We start from the raw sequence: 18,338 nt of genomic DNA on the forward strand, positions 1-18,338 counted from the left end.
CTAGTGACCAAAGTTTGGGAAGGGAACTGGTCGTGAAAGCTTTTTCAAAGATTATGCTTAGGGGTTCTGCTATATTAGTGGAAAGTTTTTTTAAAAAGTATGCACATAGTCCATCAGGTCCACTAGATAGGGATGGTTTCAGTTTGCAAAGGGTTTTTTCAACATATGTTCCTCTGTACTACTAAGCCTCAAAAGCTGTGCTAGCAGCATCTATTTATTTACTAATATCTGTAAAGGGGGCTAAAAACAACACATATACAATTATTTTCCTATGGATGATACAGTAGCCAAAATGGATATGAAATCCCTATGCAGAAATTAATGACATTCTGGAAAAACTGACTTTGAAAGAGTAAGACAGTCTTAAGAAATTATGCAACTAGAACAGCGGTATGAAGCAGTATTTTTCCGAAGCCTATCTAGAGTAATTTTAGGTTTAAAGCTACTTCAACATATCCAGCACCAAGGAATAAGAAAGTAAAATCATTCATGTTTTTCCTTGTAAATTTTGGAAGTAGATTTTTAGTGCTTTTTATATTGAAAACCAAATAAACTTCACATTGTATTGCATCTGATTGCTGGAAATTAATACATGATAAATGTGAAGGAATTTGTTTCTTAACTGCATAGCACCATAAAGAGCCATAATACACAGTTAAATGTTTTTTTCACCATGGTGCCCTAACATTGTACTGATATTTAAGAATCAGTTATTGCCATTCTCCTCTATAGGAATATTTAAAAGAATACTGTCACAAATACTATTGAGATAGGAATGAACTATTTTTGCCACTAAAATGCTGTTTCAATGAGACAATTCTCCAGAAAATGTGATATTTTAGAGTTTATAGGTTCATTTAGAGTTTATAGGTTCATTTGCTATGAAGCACATAGGGTTTTCATTTTGTAAGCTACCAAGAGCCTCTTGAGTGGGCACTATTAAAATGATGTACAAATGCAGTGTTTCCCCAAAAATAAGACTTTGTTTTATATTTTTTTGAACCCTGAAATTAGCGCTTGGCCTTATTGCCATGCGCTCAAAAGCCGGATTGGGCTTATTATCAGGGGATGTCTTATTTTGGGGAAAATATGGTAAATTAAGTAAATAAGATTACTCATCAATATATTTATGCCATTTTTCATTTCTTCACAAATTTATGTATTGTTTTTTTACTTAACATAATCAAGGACCAGGATGCTTACAGGGAGCTCCTAAAAGCCAAACCAGTTTGCAAGAAAAACTTATTTATACAAACAAGCAATTGACATACTTCTTCCTAGTAACTTTAGTTTGTCTCCGTAGGGATGTTAAGGGTAAATTTTCAAAGAAGAGGGAGTGAAGCCACTATTTCTGCAGTAGAAATTGTACAGACCTTCACAACCAGTCACTTCACAATCTGACTCCTCCCTTCCCTTGGTTCCCAGGAAAACTCCACTTTTTCTTTCATAAAGCTAACTATCAGATGCCAAGTAACAGAATAGGCAGCCTTCCCCATCTGTAAGTTTCTGCCACTTGTTATTCAGATGAGAGGCAATTCTTATTTATAGGCCGAAGCAGGGAAACTTATTTATTCAAAGGTTTATTCTGTGTGGTGGTGGTATTTTTATTTGGATTTACATAGATCAGATCTTACTGGGCCTGATTCTTAAAGTACTAGCTCTAAGATGAGCAGTTCAAAAATACTTATAGACTGAAGCTTTAAGCAGTGGTGGGATTCAGCCAGTTCGCACCACTTCGGGAGAACCGGTTGTTAACTTTCTGAGCAGTTTGATGAACTGATTGTTGTAAAAAATCATCAGGGCAGAGAACCGGTTGTTAAATTATTTGAATCCCACCACTGGCTTTACGATAATGCAAATATGAAGTCCATAAATGGATTTTAAAAAAGCACAAGTAAAGATGCATGACTCGAAACTTTTTTATTTTATTTTTTCCCGTCAGAGCTGGAGCATCAACTGCCCATCAGAATCACTCCCTTTTAGCTCAAAAGTGTCCTCCTCTTTCCTATCTGATGAGCAGGGGGAAAAGATTAACTTTTTATTTACTCCAATATAGGGCCCAAAGTATTGTTACCACCCAAAGCAGCTTTTGCACATGCGCCTTACAAGCGTTCTGTTTAAAATGGGCAGAGCAAGGAGAGCGGCCTGCTTCTTTACGCAGACCATACTAATATATCTATGTTGAGAAGGGAGATGAGTAGCCTATATTTTTTTTCCTACTGGCCGCCAGTCTTCCCATCTCGTTTTCTGTAGCGCCCACAAACTAACGTAACCCTGCATATTGTGCACTTTGAGGTGAAACAGTAACTTTTTAAAATAAAACTGTGAAACGAGGCCGAAACTTTTTTCCTCCCCTCTTCTTTCAATGGTTCCTTCGGCTGACAGCAGTCACGTCTGGTAGAGGCGGGGCCCTAGCTCCCTTACGCTGTCCCCGGCTCCGGCATCCGTGTTGCCGTGCTGTCGCTGCTTTCCCAGATAGTTCGGCTTCGGTCCTGTGTTGAATCGAATCTATCCCTCTCGCCCCCACCCCCTCAAGGGAGCCTCCTTCAGACGGCTTCATGGCGTATAGTCAGGGAGGCGGCAAGAAGAAAGTCTGTTACTACTATGACGGTGAGAGAAGGGCTGAGTGGGGCGAGGCTGCAAGGGAAGGGGTGTAATATGCCCAAGTGCTGCTGTCCTTCCGTCTGTCCACTTCAAACCCCTCCGCTCCCCCCCCTCCCCAATTTTAATCGTTGAAGGGTGTTCGTTGGTTGCGCTCCTCGCTTCGCCCCTCCCATATACCCTCTTGTCCTCGCGCGCCTTCCTTTTTTTTTCCGGCGCACGCGCCGCAGGCAGCCCCTCCCCCTAGTTTGTCTGGTACTGTTGCTTCTACCTATTGTGTCTGCCTAGCGTGCATTTGGATGTGGGACGCCGCTGGCTGCTCGTCTCGTTTGTGATTTCTGCTCACCCCGCGCTCTCTCTCTTTTTTTTCTCTCTCTCTACTCTTGCAGTCTTTCTTCCCATCTGCACCTCAACTGAATAGCTATTTTGCAAAGGACGTGCATAACCTTGTATGGAAAACCGGTGGCTCTTTTGCCATCCCCCCAGCCACCGTTCCCATTTTGTCGTTATCCCATTTTGACTATAACTCCGAAATAAACGCGTTCAGTGCTGTAAATGGGAATTGCTCTTTGCGGTTTATGGGACTGAGAACTCAAGGTTGCAGAAATATAGATAAGAGCTCTTATCTATACACGGGGACTCTGTGAAGGGTTTTTGTTTTTTCCGATTCTTGTTCTCCCCACTCTCGATAGAATGCAAAATAAATACCACCGGCAGGGAGAATTGTTTTAATCAACAGGATATTTTCCTGGTCATTAAATAACTGTTTTTAATGTTTGGGCGGTTAAAGATTGATGCAAAACTCTAAAAGTTTTCAGCTTGTTTTTGAAAAGAAAAGTAAAGGTTTTAATTCCCATTAAAAGGAGAAATGTAAGATTGTGTCCCCCATCAAAAAATACAAGAGAACGCTTCAGAGCAAGTCCATTGCAAAACAGCATTTACGACACTCAAAAATTAAAAATGTACTCTAGATATGTTTATGTTAACACCCAAATTTTTTTAAAAAATGTTTTTTGTGAATTAGAATATATAATAGGACATCTGAGCTAATCAATAGAAGATCAAATATTTTGGTTTGAATTTTTCCAATAGCTATTTTGTTTCATAAATTGATCAAGCCTCACGAACTAAGTAAAAGAGTAGTAAAACTATCTGCTTACAAAGACTCCCAAGAATGAGCAAAAAGTGCTCATGAATGTCCTCATAAAAAACTGTTATGAGGACGTTACTGGGAAGTTGTCTGTTTAAAAGAATTATTAAAATTTTAATTGAAAACAAATATTCTCAGAGTTGAATGATTCTCACAATATGAATACAATGATATGAGATACAGATAACTGCTGTTTGACTAATGATGACAGGGCACAAATTAAAGATGGGCTGTTCCTAATGATCATGCTGAAAAGTTATCCTCCAATCCTTGAATCTTCTGAAAAGTATTTTGCCATAAACTGTGTTGTCCTGACTGTTGATTTCTATTCTACCTCAGGAATCAAAGTGACAAGTTTGTTGTTCATTGTTTCTTTTATACTCATTGCTATTCTTGCTCCTTGTCTCTTTGTGGTGTTTATTGCTGCTTGCTCATTCTGAATAATCCATTTTTTTATTTTATTTTTTATTTATTTATTTTTGTCACAACATCATACAAAAAGATTATATAGTATATACACATATAAACATATATAGGAAGAAGAAAAGAAAAACAATAGGACAGGAACGGTAGGCACGTTTGTGCGCTTATGCACGCCCCTTATGGTCCTCTTAGGAATGGGGTGAGGTCAATAGTAGGAAGTTTTTGGTTAAAGCTATTAGGATTATGGGAAGAGACCACAGAGTCAGGTAAAGTATTCCAAGCACTGATGATTCTGTTGCAGAAGTCATATTTTCTGCAATCTAGATTAAAGCGGTTTACATTAAGTTTAAATCTATTGGTTGCCCTTGTATTATTGCAATTAAAGCTGAAGTAGTCTTTGACAGGAAGGACATTACAATAGATGATTCTGTGAGTTAAACTTAGGTCTTGTCGAAGGCGACGGAGTTCCAAGTTTTCTAAGCCTAGAATTTCAAGTCTGGTGGGATAAGGTATTTTGTTGTTTTCTGAGGAATGGAGAACTCTTCTTGTAAAATATTTCTGGACACGTTCAATTGTATTGATGTCAGAGATGTGGTGAGGGTTCCAAACAGGTGAGCTGTATTCTAGAATTGGTCTAGCAAATGTTTTATATGCTCTGGTTAGTAGTGTGGTGTTTTTGGAAAAGAAGCTACGCAAAATTAGGTTTACAACTCTTAGAGCTTTTTTTGCTATGTAGTTGCAGTGGGCTTTGGCACTTAGATCATTTGACATGAAAACTCCAAGGTCTTTAACGGGATGGGGGTCGTCTGTAAGGTAATGTCCATCCATTATTTTCTCTGTCCCTCAAAAGTGAATAAGAATAAATGTCTTAATATTCTTTCAGAAATACAGGTTAGCATACTGGTGTATAAAGAAGCGTATATAAAACTTTAACATCTCTTCAGAAATCACCAGCCTGATGTACCAGAGGCAGTTGCCTCTACACAGCCTATCATGCAGCCAAAGCCAAAATAGCTATGTAACCAATTGGTAGAAAACATGCTTGCAGCAGCCTAAAAGAGCTAATAGAAGTTGAGCAGATCATAAGTCTTGACCGCATCAGCAATCATATTGTTAGTGAAGTGTGACAGATATGTCCACAGTGAAAATTGTATCAGAAGAAGAGGCATACTCTACTTTGAAACTGTGACAGCTAAAATAGATTGGGCTAGAGATGAGATACATGCAATATCATGAGAGACTATCATTTAAAAATATTCAATAAATCATGTTCATGCCATAATTAAAGGGAAATGAGAATCAGCCTTATGCTGCTCTTTAAAATAGAGATAATTGCCCAAATGAAATCCTACAGGTTGTGGCTGATCTGTTTGAAAAATTTGTTATAAGCTGACATGGTGTGAACTTCTTTTACTCCTTTTATGCTCAAATCACTATGGAATGAAATTAAAACTTGGGGCACAAATGCCTTGTAGGTTTCATGAGTGAATAGTTTTCCCAGAATCCAAAATTGCCAGGGATCATTTTTAAAAAATTGAGGATAATGTGTCAATATTTAAATTATTAATATAGAAAAATAAAATATCTTTCCTGTTTAGATCTTACTGGGGAGGAAAAGCTTAGATTAATGCAGAGGCTTCCTTACTTTTTAATTCACAGTGCTCTTAATATGTTAATAATATTTTCATGGTACACAGTGGTTCCCAAACTCTGTACTGTGGTGCCTCAAGGAAGGTAAGGAAAATCTCATTAATTAGGTAGTAAATTATCATATGGTGTGTTTAAGAGTTAAGACAGCATTGTGCAGTTTGAGAACCACGAGATTACTGGTTTCTTAGTATTTTAGCTAAGAAACTAGATCTAATTAGAAGTGTAGTAGAATCTTGAATATATACTCATTGTTTTCAAGAAGATGTGGGATTGCTTTGAAGTCTTAAACCTCATTAATATCTACAAAAATATGGCAACCTACACAACAAGACCAGTAAATATTCTAACTAAACAATGTCTAATCTCTCTGGAGATTAGAAGAGATCAGCCTACATACCAATATCAAAGTAGGAAATTCAACCAATTACTATGTGCTTTTTCTATTACTATTTTAAAAGCAATTTAAAAATATTTTTAAAAAGATCACTAGTAAAAAAGCCAATAGTAAAGAAATTGAACTTGCTAAAGCAGGTTGAAACGTCCCATGAAAACCTTGGAAAAGGAAATCAGAAGTTTAGGACATGTATGTACTTACAAAGATCAGAACTGTACAGATGATGGTTTTCTCTGTGACACCATACAGAAGTAAAACAGAAGCAGAATAGAAAGTGTATTGACATTTTTGAACTTTGGTGTAACAAAATAACAGAGTTGGAAGGGACCTTGGAGATCTTCTAGTCCAACCCCCAGGATTGTCAAGAAAACAAATTGTCATAGAAAAAATCCAGGGTTGAAATGCTCTCAGTTCGGACTGGATTGTGCGATCCAGTAGCGATGGGGGCGGGTAGTTCGGAGAACCGGTAGCAAAAATCCCTGCCCCCACCACCCATGCCTCACTGTTCCTCTTCTCTGTCCCTGAAGCTCTCAGTGGTGATATAGCTGCAAATGGCCTTCAAAGGGCTGCGCTACAGCTAATCAGCGCTCTAGCCGGCTAGTAGTCCGGTCCCTCTATTTTTTAAAAAGGTAGACTGGTGCCTCCCAAAAAAAAACAATTAGTGGACCGGTGCCTCTATTTTTAAAGAAGGTAGACCGGTGCATTCTCAAGTTTCGTATACTTTATTTTTATTATTTTTTATTATTGGCCATGCCCATTCAGTCACCTGACCACCAAGCCACACCCACCAATTAAGCCACACCCACAGAACCAGTAGGGAAAATTTTTAGATTTCACCCTGAACAAATCCATCTTGAGTTCTTACTTTTTTTTTTTGTTTACATTTATACCCCGCCCTTCTCCGAAGACTCAGGGCGGCTTACAGTGTATAAGGCAATAGTCTCATTCTATTTGTATATTTTTACAAAGTCAACTTATTGCCCCCCCAACAATCTGGGTCCTCATTTTACCTACCTTATAAAGGATGGAAGGCTGAGTCAACCTTGGGCCGGGCTCGAACCTGCAGTAATTGCAGGCTACTGTGTTCTTAATAAGCCTTAATAACAGGCTTTTACCAGCGTGAGCTAAACCGGCGTGAGCTAAACTCATTTGTACTTGAGGTACAAATGAGCACAAATTATCATATTCTGAATGCACTGTGTTCATCTCTCTTGGGAAGTCCATAATACTGGGAAAAGTGAAAGGAAAGAAGAGGGTAATCGGCACAAAGGTAGAAGGAGCTGATTACAACAGTAGTGGCTGCACCACTGGAAAACCTGAAGGCTGGGATTGAAAGTCATTGCCCTGGAGAAAGTGTCGTTAAGAATTCTTGCTAATTTGATGGCATATAAGAATTCTTGGAGAAGTAAAGGAGCAGAAGTTAGAAAAAAACTATATAAAATTAACATTTTATGTTACATTTGACTCAGTATTATGGAATTGTGAATCAAAATAATAGACTTTTTGAGTCTGATTCATTGCATATTTACCCCATTCTAACAGTAAAAATAATAATATATTGTTGTACTTATGATGTGGAATGGCATGTTAAGTTGTAGAAAGTTGACCTGTTTTTGGATTCTTCGCTTAAACTTCCCTTCAGTAATTTCCTAAAAATAATAAAACAGTTTTATTGTTGTCTTTATTTTCAAAATCGAAATTACAATGAATGGGTAAATACATCAAGCTTCAATTCAAATAAATGCTTGGTAGGCATTAAAAAAAAATCCATGCAGATCACTGAGCAAAAAAATAAAAATAAAATACAAATAGGATGAGATTATTGCCTTATACAATGTAAGCCGCCCTGAGTCTTCGGAGAAGGGCGGGGTATAAATGTAAATTTTAAAAAAAAAATTGCAAATACAATACAGCTAGTTCTTAACTTAGCTATTCATTTAATGACAGTGCAGAGTTTATGATGGCACTGAAAAACATGACTTACAGTCTTCCTCAAAGTTATGACTATTGCACCACCCTCTTCGTCAGGACATCACATTCTTAGTACATGCAACCATTTGTGATCTTCCCAGCTGTCTTCTGACAAGCAATTCTCAAAGGAGAAGCTTAATGACCATAGTAAAAATTATTGTAAATGGCTCTGGTGTCATGGTGACTCACTTAACAATTCCATTGCATAGTGACTGAAATTCAAGTCCCAATTGTGTTCATATATCAAGGACTGACTGTGCTAGAGAAGATATATTTCTCTCTCATGCAACATAAAATATTAAGCTTTCTATCCTTTCTCTGACAGACTAATAAAAATATTTGCAAGGCTGGTTGCTTCCCCTCCAGAGGGGAAAATGCTAGAGATCACCAGTATATTGAAAGGCTCAGAACATTGGATTTTGTTGCTTTTTCACCAGATTTGATGGCTCTTCTACCACTGCACAGCATGATTTTTCCTTCCGTGCATGGGGAGGAGGGAAAATCCCTCAGTGTGTTAGGAGAACACATTCATATCCAATGACTCTTCTTGCAACCTTTCCTGCTGGCTTCCCAGGTGAAAGGTTTGCCTTTCTGGGTAAGCCAGCAGAGAAGACTGCAAATATTCTCATGATCACAAGACACTAGGCAATCAGTTGTACATGTGAACAGGTTGTCAAGTCCCCAAATTGTAGTAATTTTGAGTGGAAGGCAGCTCTATGTTTTATGACACTTGGAAATGCTTTACAGGCTATAAAGCACCTGTTCCAAAGCCATTTTAACTGCAAACGCTTGTTAAACAATCCGTTATAAACCTAGTACTCTCTGTATTGATTAGGACTTAAGAATTAAAAGAATATTAGTATATTTTGTCAATTTATTGTTTCATTAAATATACTTATTGTTTAATTAAAGAAACTAAATGCAGTTTACAACTTTTGTTAAATGTACCTGTTTTGAATGTGAGATGAGAATAATATCACTAGGATTAATATTTGCTTTAGGTTCAAATAATATTTTGCACATGCAGATCATACAGCTCATTTATCAAGTTTGCAATCGAGAGAGAGTACTCCATGCACATTTTCAGAATGTAGAAGAAAATATTATTCTTTGCGAATGTCAAGAATATGTTTGCAATCCAGCATAAATTCTGAAGGCTTCCAAACCCCAGTGGGTTTTTAGATTTTTTTTTTAAAGAATGCTCACTAACCAAGTGATACTCAAGAGATGACTGGTGAATGTATCATAAAGCTAGAAAAAAATAATAAACAGGACTGTTTTTTTGGTTCTAGGTGACATTGGAAACTATTATTATGGCCAGGGACACCCAATGAAGCCTCACAGAATCCGTATGACACACAATTTATTGCTAAATTATGGCTTATACAGAAAAATGGAAATCTATGTAAGTATGCATTTATTGTTATCACTTAAAAGTCGGTGATCAGTGAAAAGAATATAGCCGTATAAATAATAGGCTGTAGATCTTGAAACTTTAAACTCCGATGCAACATTATACTCCATTGTGGAGAAACCAGCCTTTTTTTAGAATAATATCACATCAGAATAAGAAATCTGTGATCTGTTGGGACATAGATTTCAAACTCATATGATCTGTCCTGCCACAATGCTTTAGGTGAACAGTAAAGTCCATTTCAGCTACCCTGCACCCTCTCTGACAGGAAAAGAGGCATCCAAGATTCTTAGAACTGTGTTCGTAGGAGGTGTGCTGTGTAGCAGCATGCGTTCTGGAGAGAGAGAAAATATATGGATATGGATATTTGCCTTTGTTCGTGAGAGGTTCATGTCAAATTTGTGAGAAGAGAGACGAGAGATGAAATTTTAGAAAACATAGGAGTGGGGCACTGATTTACAGGGGCAGGGAGATAGCCATTCTGAGGCAGATTCCCAGACAGGTACGTGAAAAAGAAAGAATATTATTTTTGTCAAGCAAATTGTACCAGAAGGAGTGGGCTTCAGATGGCTGATGCCAGAGGGATTGATGATTTTCCGGGAGGGCATTACGAAAAAATCAGTACAATTGCGGAGGCTACGGCCTATGTGGAGGAACACAAAGCCTTCCTGGAATCAGATGACCCAGGAATTGAAGAAGGGGAGGTTATAGATCATGGGGCTGAAGCGGCTGCCGCTGTTGCGGCCCTGGAGTTGGGTCAGGCTGGACCCAGAGGTCTGGGATCCAAAACTAGGAAGTGATAAAGATATTTGGGATTGTGTTGGTTTTCCTTATTCTCTTTTGTACGATATTCTGTTTATTCTTGACTCTTCTTTATTACGTATTTAAAATTTGCAAACTTAGCTACTTCGTGTCACCTGCTTGCCTTATGGCTGTTGTATGTGTTAAAAAATTTGAGTAAAATTCTTATTTTAGATAAGAAAAATGAAAATTTACCATACCTGATATGTATTTGTATAAACCTTTTTTGACTAATAAAAACTTTTTGAATAGAAAAAGAAACTAAATGCAGTTTACAACTTTTGTTAAATGTACCTGTTTTGAATGTGAGATGAGAATAATATCACTAGGATTAATATTTGCTTTAGGTTCAAATAATATTTTGCACATGCAGATCATACAGCTCATTTATCAAGTTTGCAATCGAGAGAGAGTACTCCATGCACATTTTCAGAATGTAGAAGAAAATATTATTCTTTGCGAATGTCAAGAATATGTTTGCAATCCAGCATAAATTCTGAAGGCTTCCAAACCCCAGTGGGTTTTTAGATTTTTTTTTTAAAGAATGCTCACTAACCAAGTGATACTCAAGAGATGACTGGTGAATGTATCATAAAGCTAGAAAAAAATAATAAACAGGACTGTTTTTTTGGTTCTAGGTGACATTGGAAACTATTATTATGGCCAGGGACACCCAATGAAGCCTCACAGAATCCGTATGACACACAATTTATTGCTAAATTATGGCTTATACAGAAAAATGGAAATCTATGTAAGTATGCATTTATTGTTATCACTTAAAAGTCGGTGATCAGTGAAAAGAATATAGCCGTATAAATAATAGGCTGTAGATCTTGAAACTTTAAACTCCGTGCAACATTATACTTCATTGTGGAGAAAACAGCCTTTTTTTAGAATAATATCACATCAGAATAAGAAATCTGTGATCTGTTGGGACATAGATTTCAAACTCATATGATCTGTCCTGCCACAATGCTTTAGGTGAACAGTAAAGTCCATTTCAGCTACCCTGCACCCTCTCTGACAGGAAAAGAGGCATCCAAGATTCTTAGAACTGTGTTCGTAGGAGGTGTGCTGTGTAGCAGCATGCGTTCTGGAGAGAGAGAGAAAATATATGGATATGGATATTTGCCTTTGTTCGTGTAGAGGTTCATTTAAAAGGCCCTCAAAAGCAGCTCTACCTGGACATTTTATACTTTCCTTGATGGGGCAGGGGAGATGAAGGTGTTCCATGTTGACTGAATCAAAATGGGTTTGGAAAAAGAACTCCCAGTATCACCTTGAAAAGATAAATGCATCCCATGCAAGGCAGTGCAAGAGATAATTGTAGGTTGTATACTTCATGGAATGATATCCTTTCTGCTGGAGAAAGTAGAATGATTTTTTTCTATGGACTTCGTGGCCTTGTTCTCTAAAACTTGATTTTAATTATTTGATATATACTTGATACAATTTATGTTTTCTTTTATGATCAAAAATACTTTGTATTTAATCTATACTTTCTACTATATTATAAAATACATGCAGCAACTATTATACTTATGTGGCAAGGACAAAATTGAAATTATTAATCTACTGTGTCAGTTTAATGTGTCTGATGAAATATGTCTTTACTTAAAATACTGCTAGATCTTTTCCTGTAGTACAGCCATGTCAATCTTGTTGTTTATTAGCGCCCCCACAAAGCTACAGCAGAAGAAATGACTAAATATCACAGCGATGAATACATCAAATTTCTTCGTTCAATAAGACCTGACAATATGTCTGAATACAGCAAACAAATGCAGAGATGTAAGACTCCTATTTATTTTAAATAAAACAATGCATAAGAAATGTTACGTCTTGTATGCAAAGAAAATCTGAGCTCTGTTTCTAAAGCAGTTAATTTTTCTTCAATATTATAGAATTGATTTAAGGAAGAAACTTACAAAATATTTTATTACTTACTGAATTTTGATGTGATTGTTAGCATTTTCAGTAGTTTATTTCTTTACTTGCCTGTTATATGGAAAATAATCAAAACTTTGTTCAAACAAAATGCTCCTAATTACCATTCTGTAGTTTAAGGACTGAAAGTAATTCAATGGGGATTCACAGCTTTTTCTCTAGTTAAAATGAACTTTGAAGCAGAAATGCACTTCTGTTGGAATAACTATATTGCTTCTAATCACTGTTAACTTAACAGAGACAGAAAGCAACTATTTCCTTTAGTCATATAGTTATTTTCCTAGCATCAGCATGAACAGAAAAGGATATAATAAATAAAGGGCATCACTATGGGATTTAGCAGTATTAGTTTGAATCTTTGTTAATGACGAAGTTTCAAATACAAGAAACTAAACTCATTTAAAACAAAGATTTCTACTCTACAGTTTAGGATTATTATATGCAGCAGAGGAGGAAAGCTGCAGTTCTTTAACTTTTGAGTGTGAATATATTATTAAGTTTGTTAAAGCAAGGTAATCAACAGGTGCAGCATCTATGGTAGTGAAATAAAATTGCAAAACAAAATTAACTTATACAATAAATGAATACCGATAGTGTGACCTCATTTGAAATATTAGTGTTTGGGTTTTTTAGTTTCTTAATGTCAAAAATTATTAGCAAAACAAAGCTAAAATATGTACATGTATCTTGAGAGAGAACTTTAGATGATTAATGAAAGTTTCCTTTATTAGTTAATGTTGGGGAAGATTGTCCTGTGTTTGATGGACTGTTTGAGTTCTGCCAGCTGTCAACAGGAGGCTCTGTAGGTAAGTTTATTCTCCTTAGTTCTTTTTCTTTCTTACTGATTTTTCAAAGTTTTATCAATTAAGTAGCACTAACAGGGTTATTTTAGCTATCTGTTCATGTTCTACGTTGGGTAGATTTTTAAAATCTCAGCTGACCTTTCTCCCTGTTAGTGGAGGCATGTTCTTCCTGTGTGGCAAAGGGACTCCATGGGATGGCTGACTATGGGCTGGGGCAGCTATTCCCACTGTATCAATGGGACAACATGCAGGGGCAATGGGGCTTGAGGTACTACTCCTCAGTAGAAGTAGATGCTCATAGGCAGTAGCAGCAGGCTGTCCCAATATATGCTTCTGAATAGTGCCACTTTGCAGGACAGCCAAAAGGACAGACTTTGGAGTCGGGGGGGGGGGATGATAGTGGTGGGGAGTTGAAGAGGATTGGAAGAACCAAGGCTTGGGGCTGAATGAAACCAAACTGGGAGTGGCTCGGACCAAGTTGGATATATATTGCTTAACAGCTACATGGGATTCATTAAACTCTCATTCCTAAGTGGGGCAGTCAAGTAATGTCTCATTTGCTCATTGCTTAACGGTGGAGTTACTGGCCTCAATTGTGGTCATTGAACCACAATCTATGTGATTTGCAACACAGCAGCAGAAGCGCTTTAAAAAAAAACTGTTGAAATTCAAGCCAGAACAGAAATATGTTAAGTGAAACTGTTATTTTTCTTATTAGGTACTATATCTTGTCTTTTTAATTTCTGCAAAATATTTTTAACTGCATTTTTTCATGTTTCTTTAGCTGGAGCAGTAAAATTGAATAGACAACAAACAGATATGGCTGTTAATTGGGCAGGAGGACTTCATCATGCTAAGAAATCAGAGGCATCTGGTTTCTGTTACGTTAATGATATTGTGCTTGCCATTCTTGAGTTATTGAAGTAAGTTCTTGGTACAGTTATATACATAACTTAACAAATAAGTTGAAAACATGAGCACTGCATTGAAAGTGAGTATGTTGAGCAAAGAAATAGCAGAATTAGGAAAGGGGTTTTCGGTAGTTTAAGTTCTCCTTTATGCATTCTTTCTAAATAATTTAATTTAAAAATGTTATGCTCCGCTCCAAAACTATCTGACTGTAATCTTATAATTAGTTAAAGTGAAAGAACAGTTATAAGAAGCCTGTATCTCTAATCACGTGATACCTGTAATTTTTCACAGATGATTCTTATTAATGTTTTTATTGGCATGAATGTTTTTTTTTATTGAAAAAGTTTTACAGAAAAATTTTCCCCATTACATTCCATACCCCTCTCCCCACCCACCATTACCCCCTCCCCCCATCTCACCCGGATTTTCCAGAGCATAATACAAGATATAAGATCTAACAATCATAAGCTAGAGTACCCTAATTCTGTAAGTTCCCATCCCTCCCCTAAAACCTCAACTCTCCTTTTCCATAAAAAAAAACAACAAAATAGAAGGAAATGTTCGTTCATAAAATATTTGATGTTTCTTCATCCAATAATTGTTCTAAATGTAGTCAGTCCATCTTCCTCATTCCGGTATATTTTCTTGTGGGTTTTCAGTCTGGTACATTGAAGTTTCCAACAAGTTCAATATTTTTAACCTCCAGTCTTTGATAACAAACATATAATCCATCTTCCAATATTACACTGACATTATCTCAATTTTTCACACACACCCATATTTCCATCACAATAAATTACAAGTATTTTATGACCATTTTAACCTTAAGCAACTCTCTTTTAATTTTTAATTTAATTCCCCCCCCCCCAACACTTTAAACCCAACATCAATTTTTATCCAAAGTAACTAAATCCGCCATTAATAGGGCTGGGAAGTGGCTCAGGCTGCTAATGCAGCCTGTTATTAACACACAGCTGCCTGCAATTACAATTACTACAGGCTCGAGTCCCACCAGGCCCAAGGTTGACTCAGCCTTCCATCCTTTATAAGGTAGGTAAAATGAGGACCCAGATTGTTGGGGGGGCAATAAGTTGACTTTGTATATAAATATACAAATAGGATGAGACTATTGCCTTACACAATGCAAGCCGCCCTGAGTCTTCGGAGAAGGGCAGGATATAAATTCAAATAAAATAAAATAAATAAATAAATAAAATAACGTCAATAAAATATATCTCCCACATTTTACTTACAAATTAAAACAAATACACCCCAACTTAATTTACAAATACCATCTATAAAACATTTTATGTAAAAAAAAATTAAATTATCCTTTCTTACTTTCAATTTTTATCCAAAATAGATAAATCCACCATATATAATAACAGCATATATATAATACACCCACATTTAACTTACAGACTCAAACAAATGCACATTATACTTTCTATTTCTTTTATGTTCAGAAATTTTCACTTACAGTTTACCCTTTCCCATAAAAGGAAACACTTTTCATCTGACAATATTGCTTCTTTACTTCTTGCTCTTTTTTAGAGATTACCATCCTTTGCTCCTCCCCTGCTGTTTTCTGTATTTCTTCTCCCAAAGTTACAGCCCCAATTTCAAATTATGCTTGCTTTACTTCCTTCTCCCTTTTTTTAGCCACTTCCACTTCTCCTCCCACCTTAACTTCTAAGACTGGTAAACTTCCAACCTTCAATACCTTAATATAAAAATCTCTTGCTTTAGTAACTGCGTTAAGACAATACTTCCCTCCCATATAATTTACTGTTAATCCGGCTGGCACATTCCATCTATACCATACCTGGCGATTTCTAAGCTCATTTACCAAAAAAGCATATTCTTTTCTATCCCTCAATATTTTGGAAGGAATTTCTTTCAACACCAAAACCTCTTGACCCAATATTTGAACTTTACTTTTATAGGAGGCTTGTGAAATTTCACTCCTAATCTTCCTAGATGTAAAATAAATCACTATATCCTTTGGCAATTGTCTCTGCCTTGCCACCCATGAATTAACACGGTAAATTTTCTCAATTTGATTTTCAAGATCCACTGATGTCAGTCCAATCACCTGTGAGAAAGCTTCTGCAAATATCTTTTTTAGATTCTCTCGCTTATTTTCTTTTAAACCTCTCACCCTCAATGCAGATTCCATTATGCTATATTATAATAAAACCCGTTCTTCATCTGCTCTCTCCACCTTGTTCCAAAGCTCCTCTATTTGACTTTTTAAATTCAAGTTAATTTGATCAATCTCATGCACTTTTCCATCCAGCTTTTTTATAAATTCAATCATAGTCATAAAAGGCTGACTTTACGTCTTCTTGTAAATCTTCATTCTCAGCTGTAGCAGAATTTTTAATTTCCAATAATTTCTCCTCAATTTCCTTAAGTTTTTTGTCTCGAGCAGAAATTTGAGCCTTCAGAAATTCTTTCAACTCCTCTTGTAGTTTGTGTATTTGAACTAGCGAGGCAGCTCCCTTAGAATCAGCAGGCTGTATTTGTTTAAAAGCCATATTACTTTAACTTTATAAATTGCAACAAAGTCAAATCTTTTCAAACCACTTATTTGAAATGGGTAAATCAGTTCTATAGACCTTCGGCTTTTCTCTTTAAGATTTCTTCACTTAAGTATAAAACCCATCAAATTTAAGCAGAGTTAATAAGGTGCTAACGATGTTAACTTCCTTAAGTTTCGTTTTCACGCCTCATTAAACAAATCCGCCATTTTTCCTCTTCTCAAATACCTTCCAAAGATCCATATGAGATCTAAAACATGCAACCACCCTGCCTCTTGCCTCCGCTCCGTCTGCTTAAAGTAATTAGGATATCTTCATCTTGATAGCAGAGATGGTCGTGAGCGCTTTGTTCTGCATAAATGCAGAAACTTCCCAGATCTGGAGCACTTGCCAGGTTTAAATAGGGAGCTCTCACCCTTTGAGTTCCAGGAATTATTCCTGGAGCTCTTGGGGAGCTCTACCCCCACCCGGCTGCTCACCTTTCCCTCTTCTCCTGAGGGAAAGGTTTTCAAGCCGCCAGACAGCTGATTTGCGCTGTCTGAGCGGCTTTAACAGAATCACGGGGGCGGCGGTCCGAGAGGACTGTTTCCAACGCGCGCGGAGCCACCGGAAGTCCCGGCATGAATGTTTTTTTAAAGTATAGATAATCATATCTTTAGACCAGTCTATTACGGGTTGGTCTAATTTATTATATTAACTCTATTATAATTTTAATAGCTAAATTTGGTTTCAGATATTTCTTGATGTCTGTAAAGTCTTTTGGTGTATTTGTGCACTTGGTGTTATCATTTTCAGTAATAATTTCTTGATGAATTCATAACACAAACAAAATTGGCCAAGTCTGTTTATTTCAGTCTTGTATAAAAATGCAAAATTATGTTACTGTAAGATTAAGCTGTTAGTTAATTTAAAATAGCTATTTTACTTATTTTGGATTAGCAAATATAAATGGGGAAAGTCCACTTCCTTAAACCTAAGATTTAAGAAATCTAAGATTATCATAAGTAGAGAAGTAGAGCAGTCATAATGGAATTTACAAGTTATCCATTAAATTATCAGCCTATGCTTAAACTTATCAAACTCACACATGGTCATAAACACAGATTTATAAGTGTATATTTAAACAATACTTTTTCAGGATTTTAAATATATATTCATGGGCACCATATCAAGAGGAAATTACCCATTACCAGAAATTGAAGCTTAAAAGATCTTCTGTATAAATGTAGATATGCACACTTATTTTCTCTTCCAAAAAATAGAAAGGTTAATTGGTATATAATTAGAATGTCAACAGCTTCACATTAAAGCAGTGGGTTTTTGGGGGAAGCATCATAGTAACAGGGCTAAATTTTAAAGTCAAAGGATGCAAAATATATATATATATACATTTAAACAAAAAATATAACTAGGAAAATTGAAATTCACAGAAGATCTAATTGCAGCAGATTGAAGATAAAGGAAAGAAAATACAAAAGGAAGTAAAAAGAAAGCAAAATTACATTTCCTTATTTTCACTAGCACTCTTACAACCTTCTGCAAAATTCATGCCTTTGAAAATTAGTGTTTTGCTGCCAAATGCATACAATAAGAAGTGATTAGGAGGAAAAAGAGTGGCATGTCTGCAAAAAAAAATAGGACTACCTAATTTAAATTCATTAATTTAAAAAATAATTTGAATAGTGTGAATATGATACAAGGAGGGACAACAATTCTGGTAAGATTTATC

At 36.3% G+C, this 18,338-nt stretch overlaps 1 protein-coding gene across 2 annotated transcripts in view; it reads left to right on the forward strand.

The window, feature by feature from the left end:
- The first annotated feature begins 2,412 nt into the window (after positions 1 to 2,412).
- HDAC2 (histone deacetylase 2) overlaps positions 2,413 to 18,338 on the forward strand; it is a 29,419-nt gene continuing 13,493 nt past the window's right edge. The window contains exons 1-5 of one of the 2 annotated variants that reach the window (XM_058173680.1): positions 2,413 to 2,610; positions 9,482 to 9,594; positions 12,078 to 12,195; positions 13,083 to 13,157; positions 13,939 to 14,077. In XM_058173680.1, coding sequence (XP_058029663.1) covers positions 2,559 to 2,610; positions 9,482 to 9,594; positions 12,078 to 12,195; positions 13,083 to 13,157; positions 13,939 to 14,077 — 497 coding nt within the window. In that variant the 5' untranslated portion in view covers positions 2,413 to 2,558. Of the gene's footprint in view, positions 2,611 to 9,481; positions 9,595 to 11,000; positions 11,156 to 12,077; positions 12,196 to 13,082; positions 13,158 to 13,938; positions 14,078 to 18,338 lie in introns of those variants that run through there. The other variant, XM_058173671.1, reaches the window with a different exon arrangement.

This window comes from Ahaetulla prasina, chromosome 1, assembly GCF_028640845.1.
Source record: "Ahaetulla prasina isolate Xishuangbanna chromosome 1, ASM2864084v1, whole genome shotgun sequence".
Classification (NCBI taxonomy): Eukaryota; Metazoa; Chordata; class Lepidosauria; order Squamata; family Colubridae; genus Ahaetulla; species Ahaetulla prasina.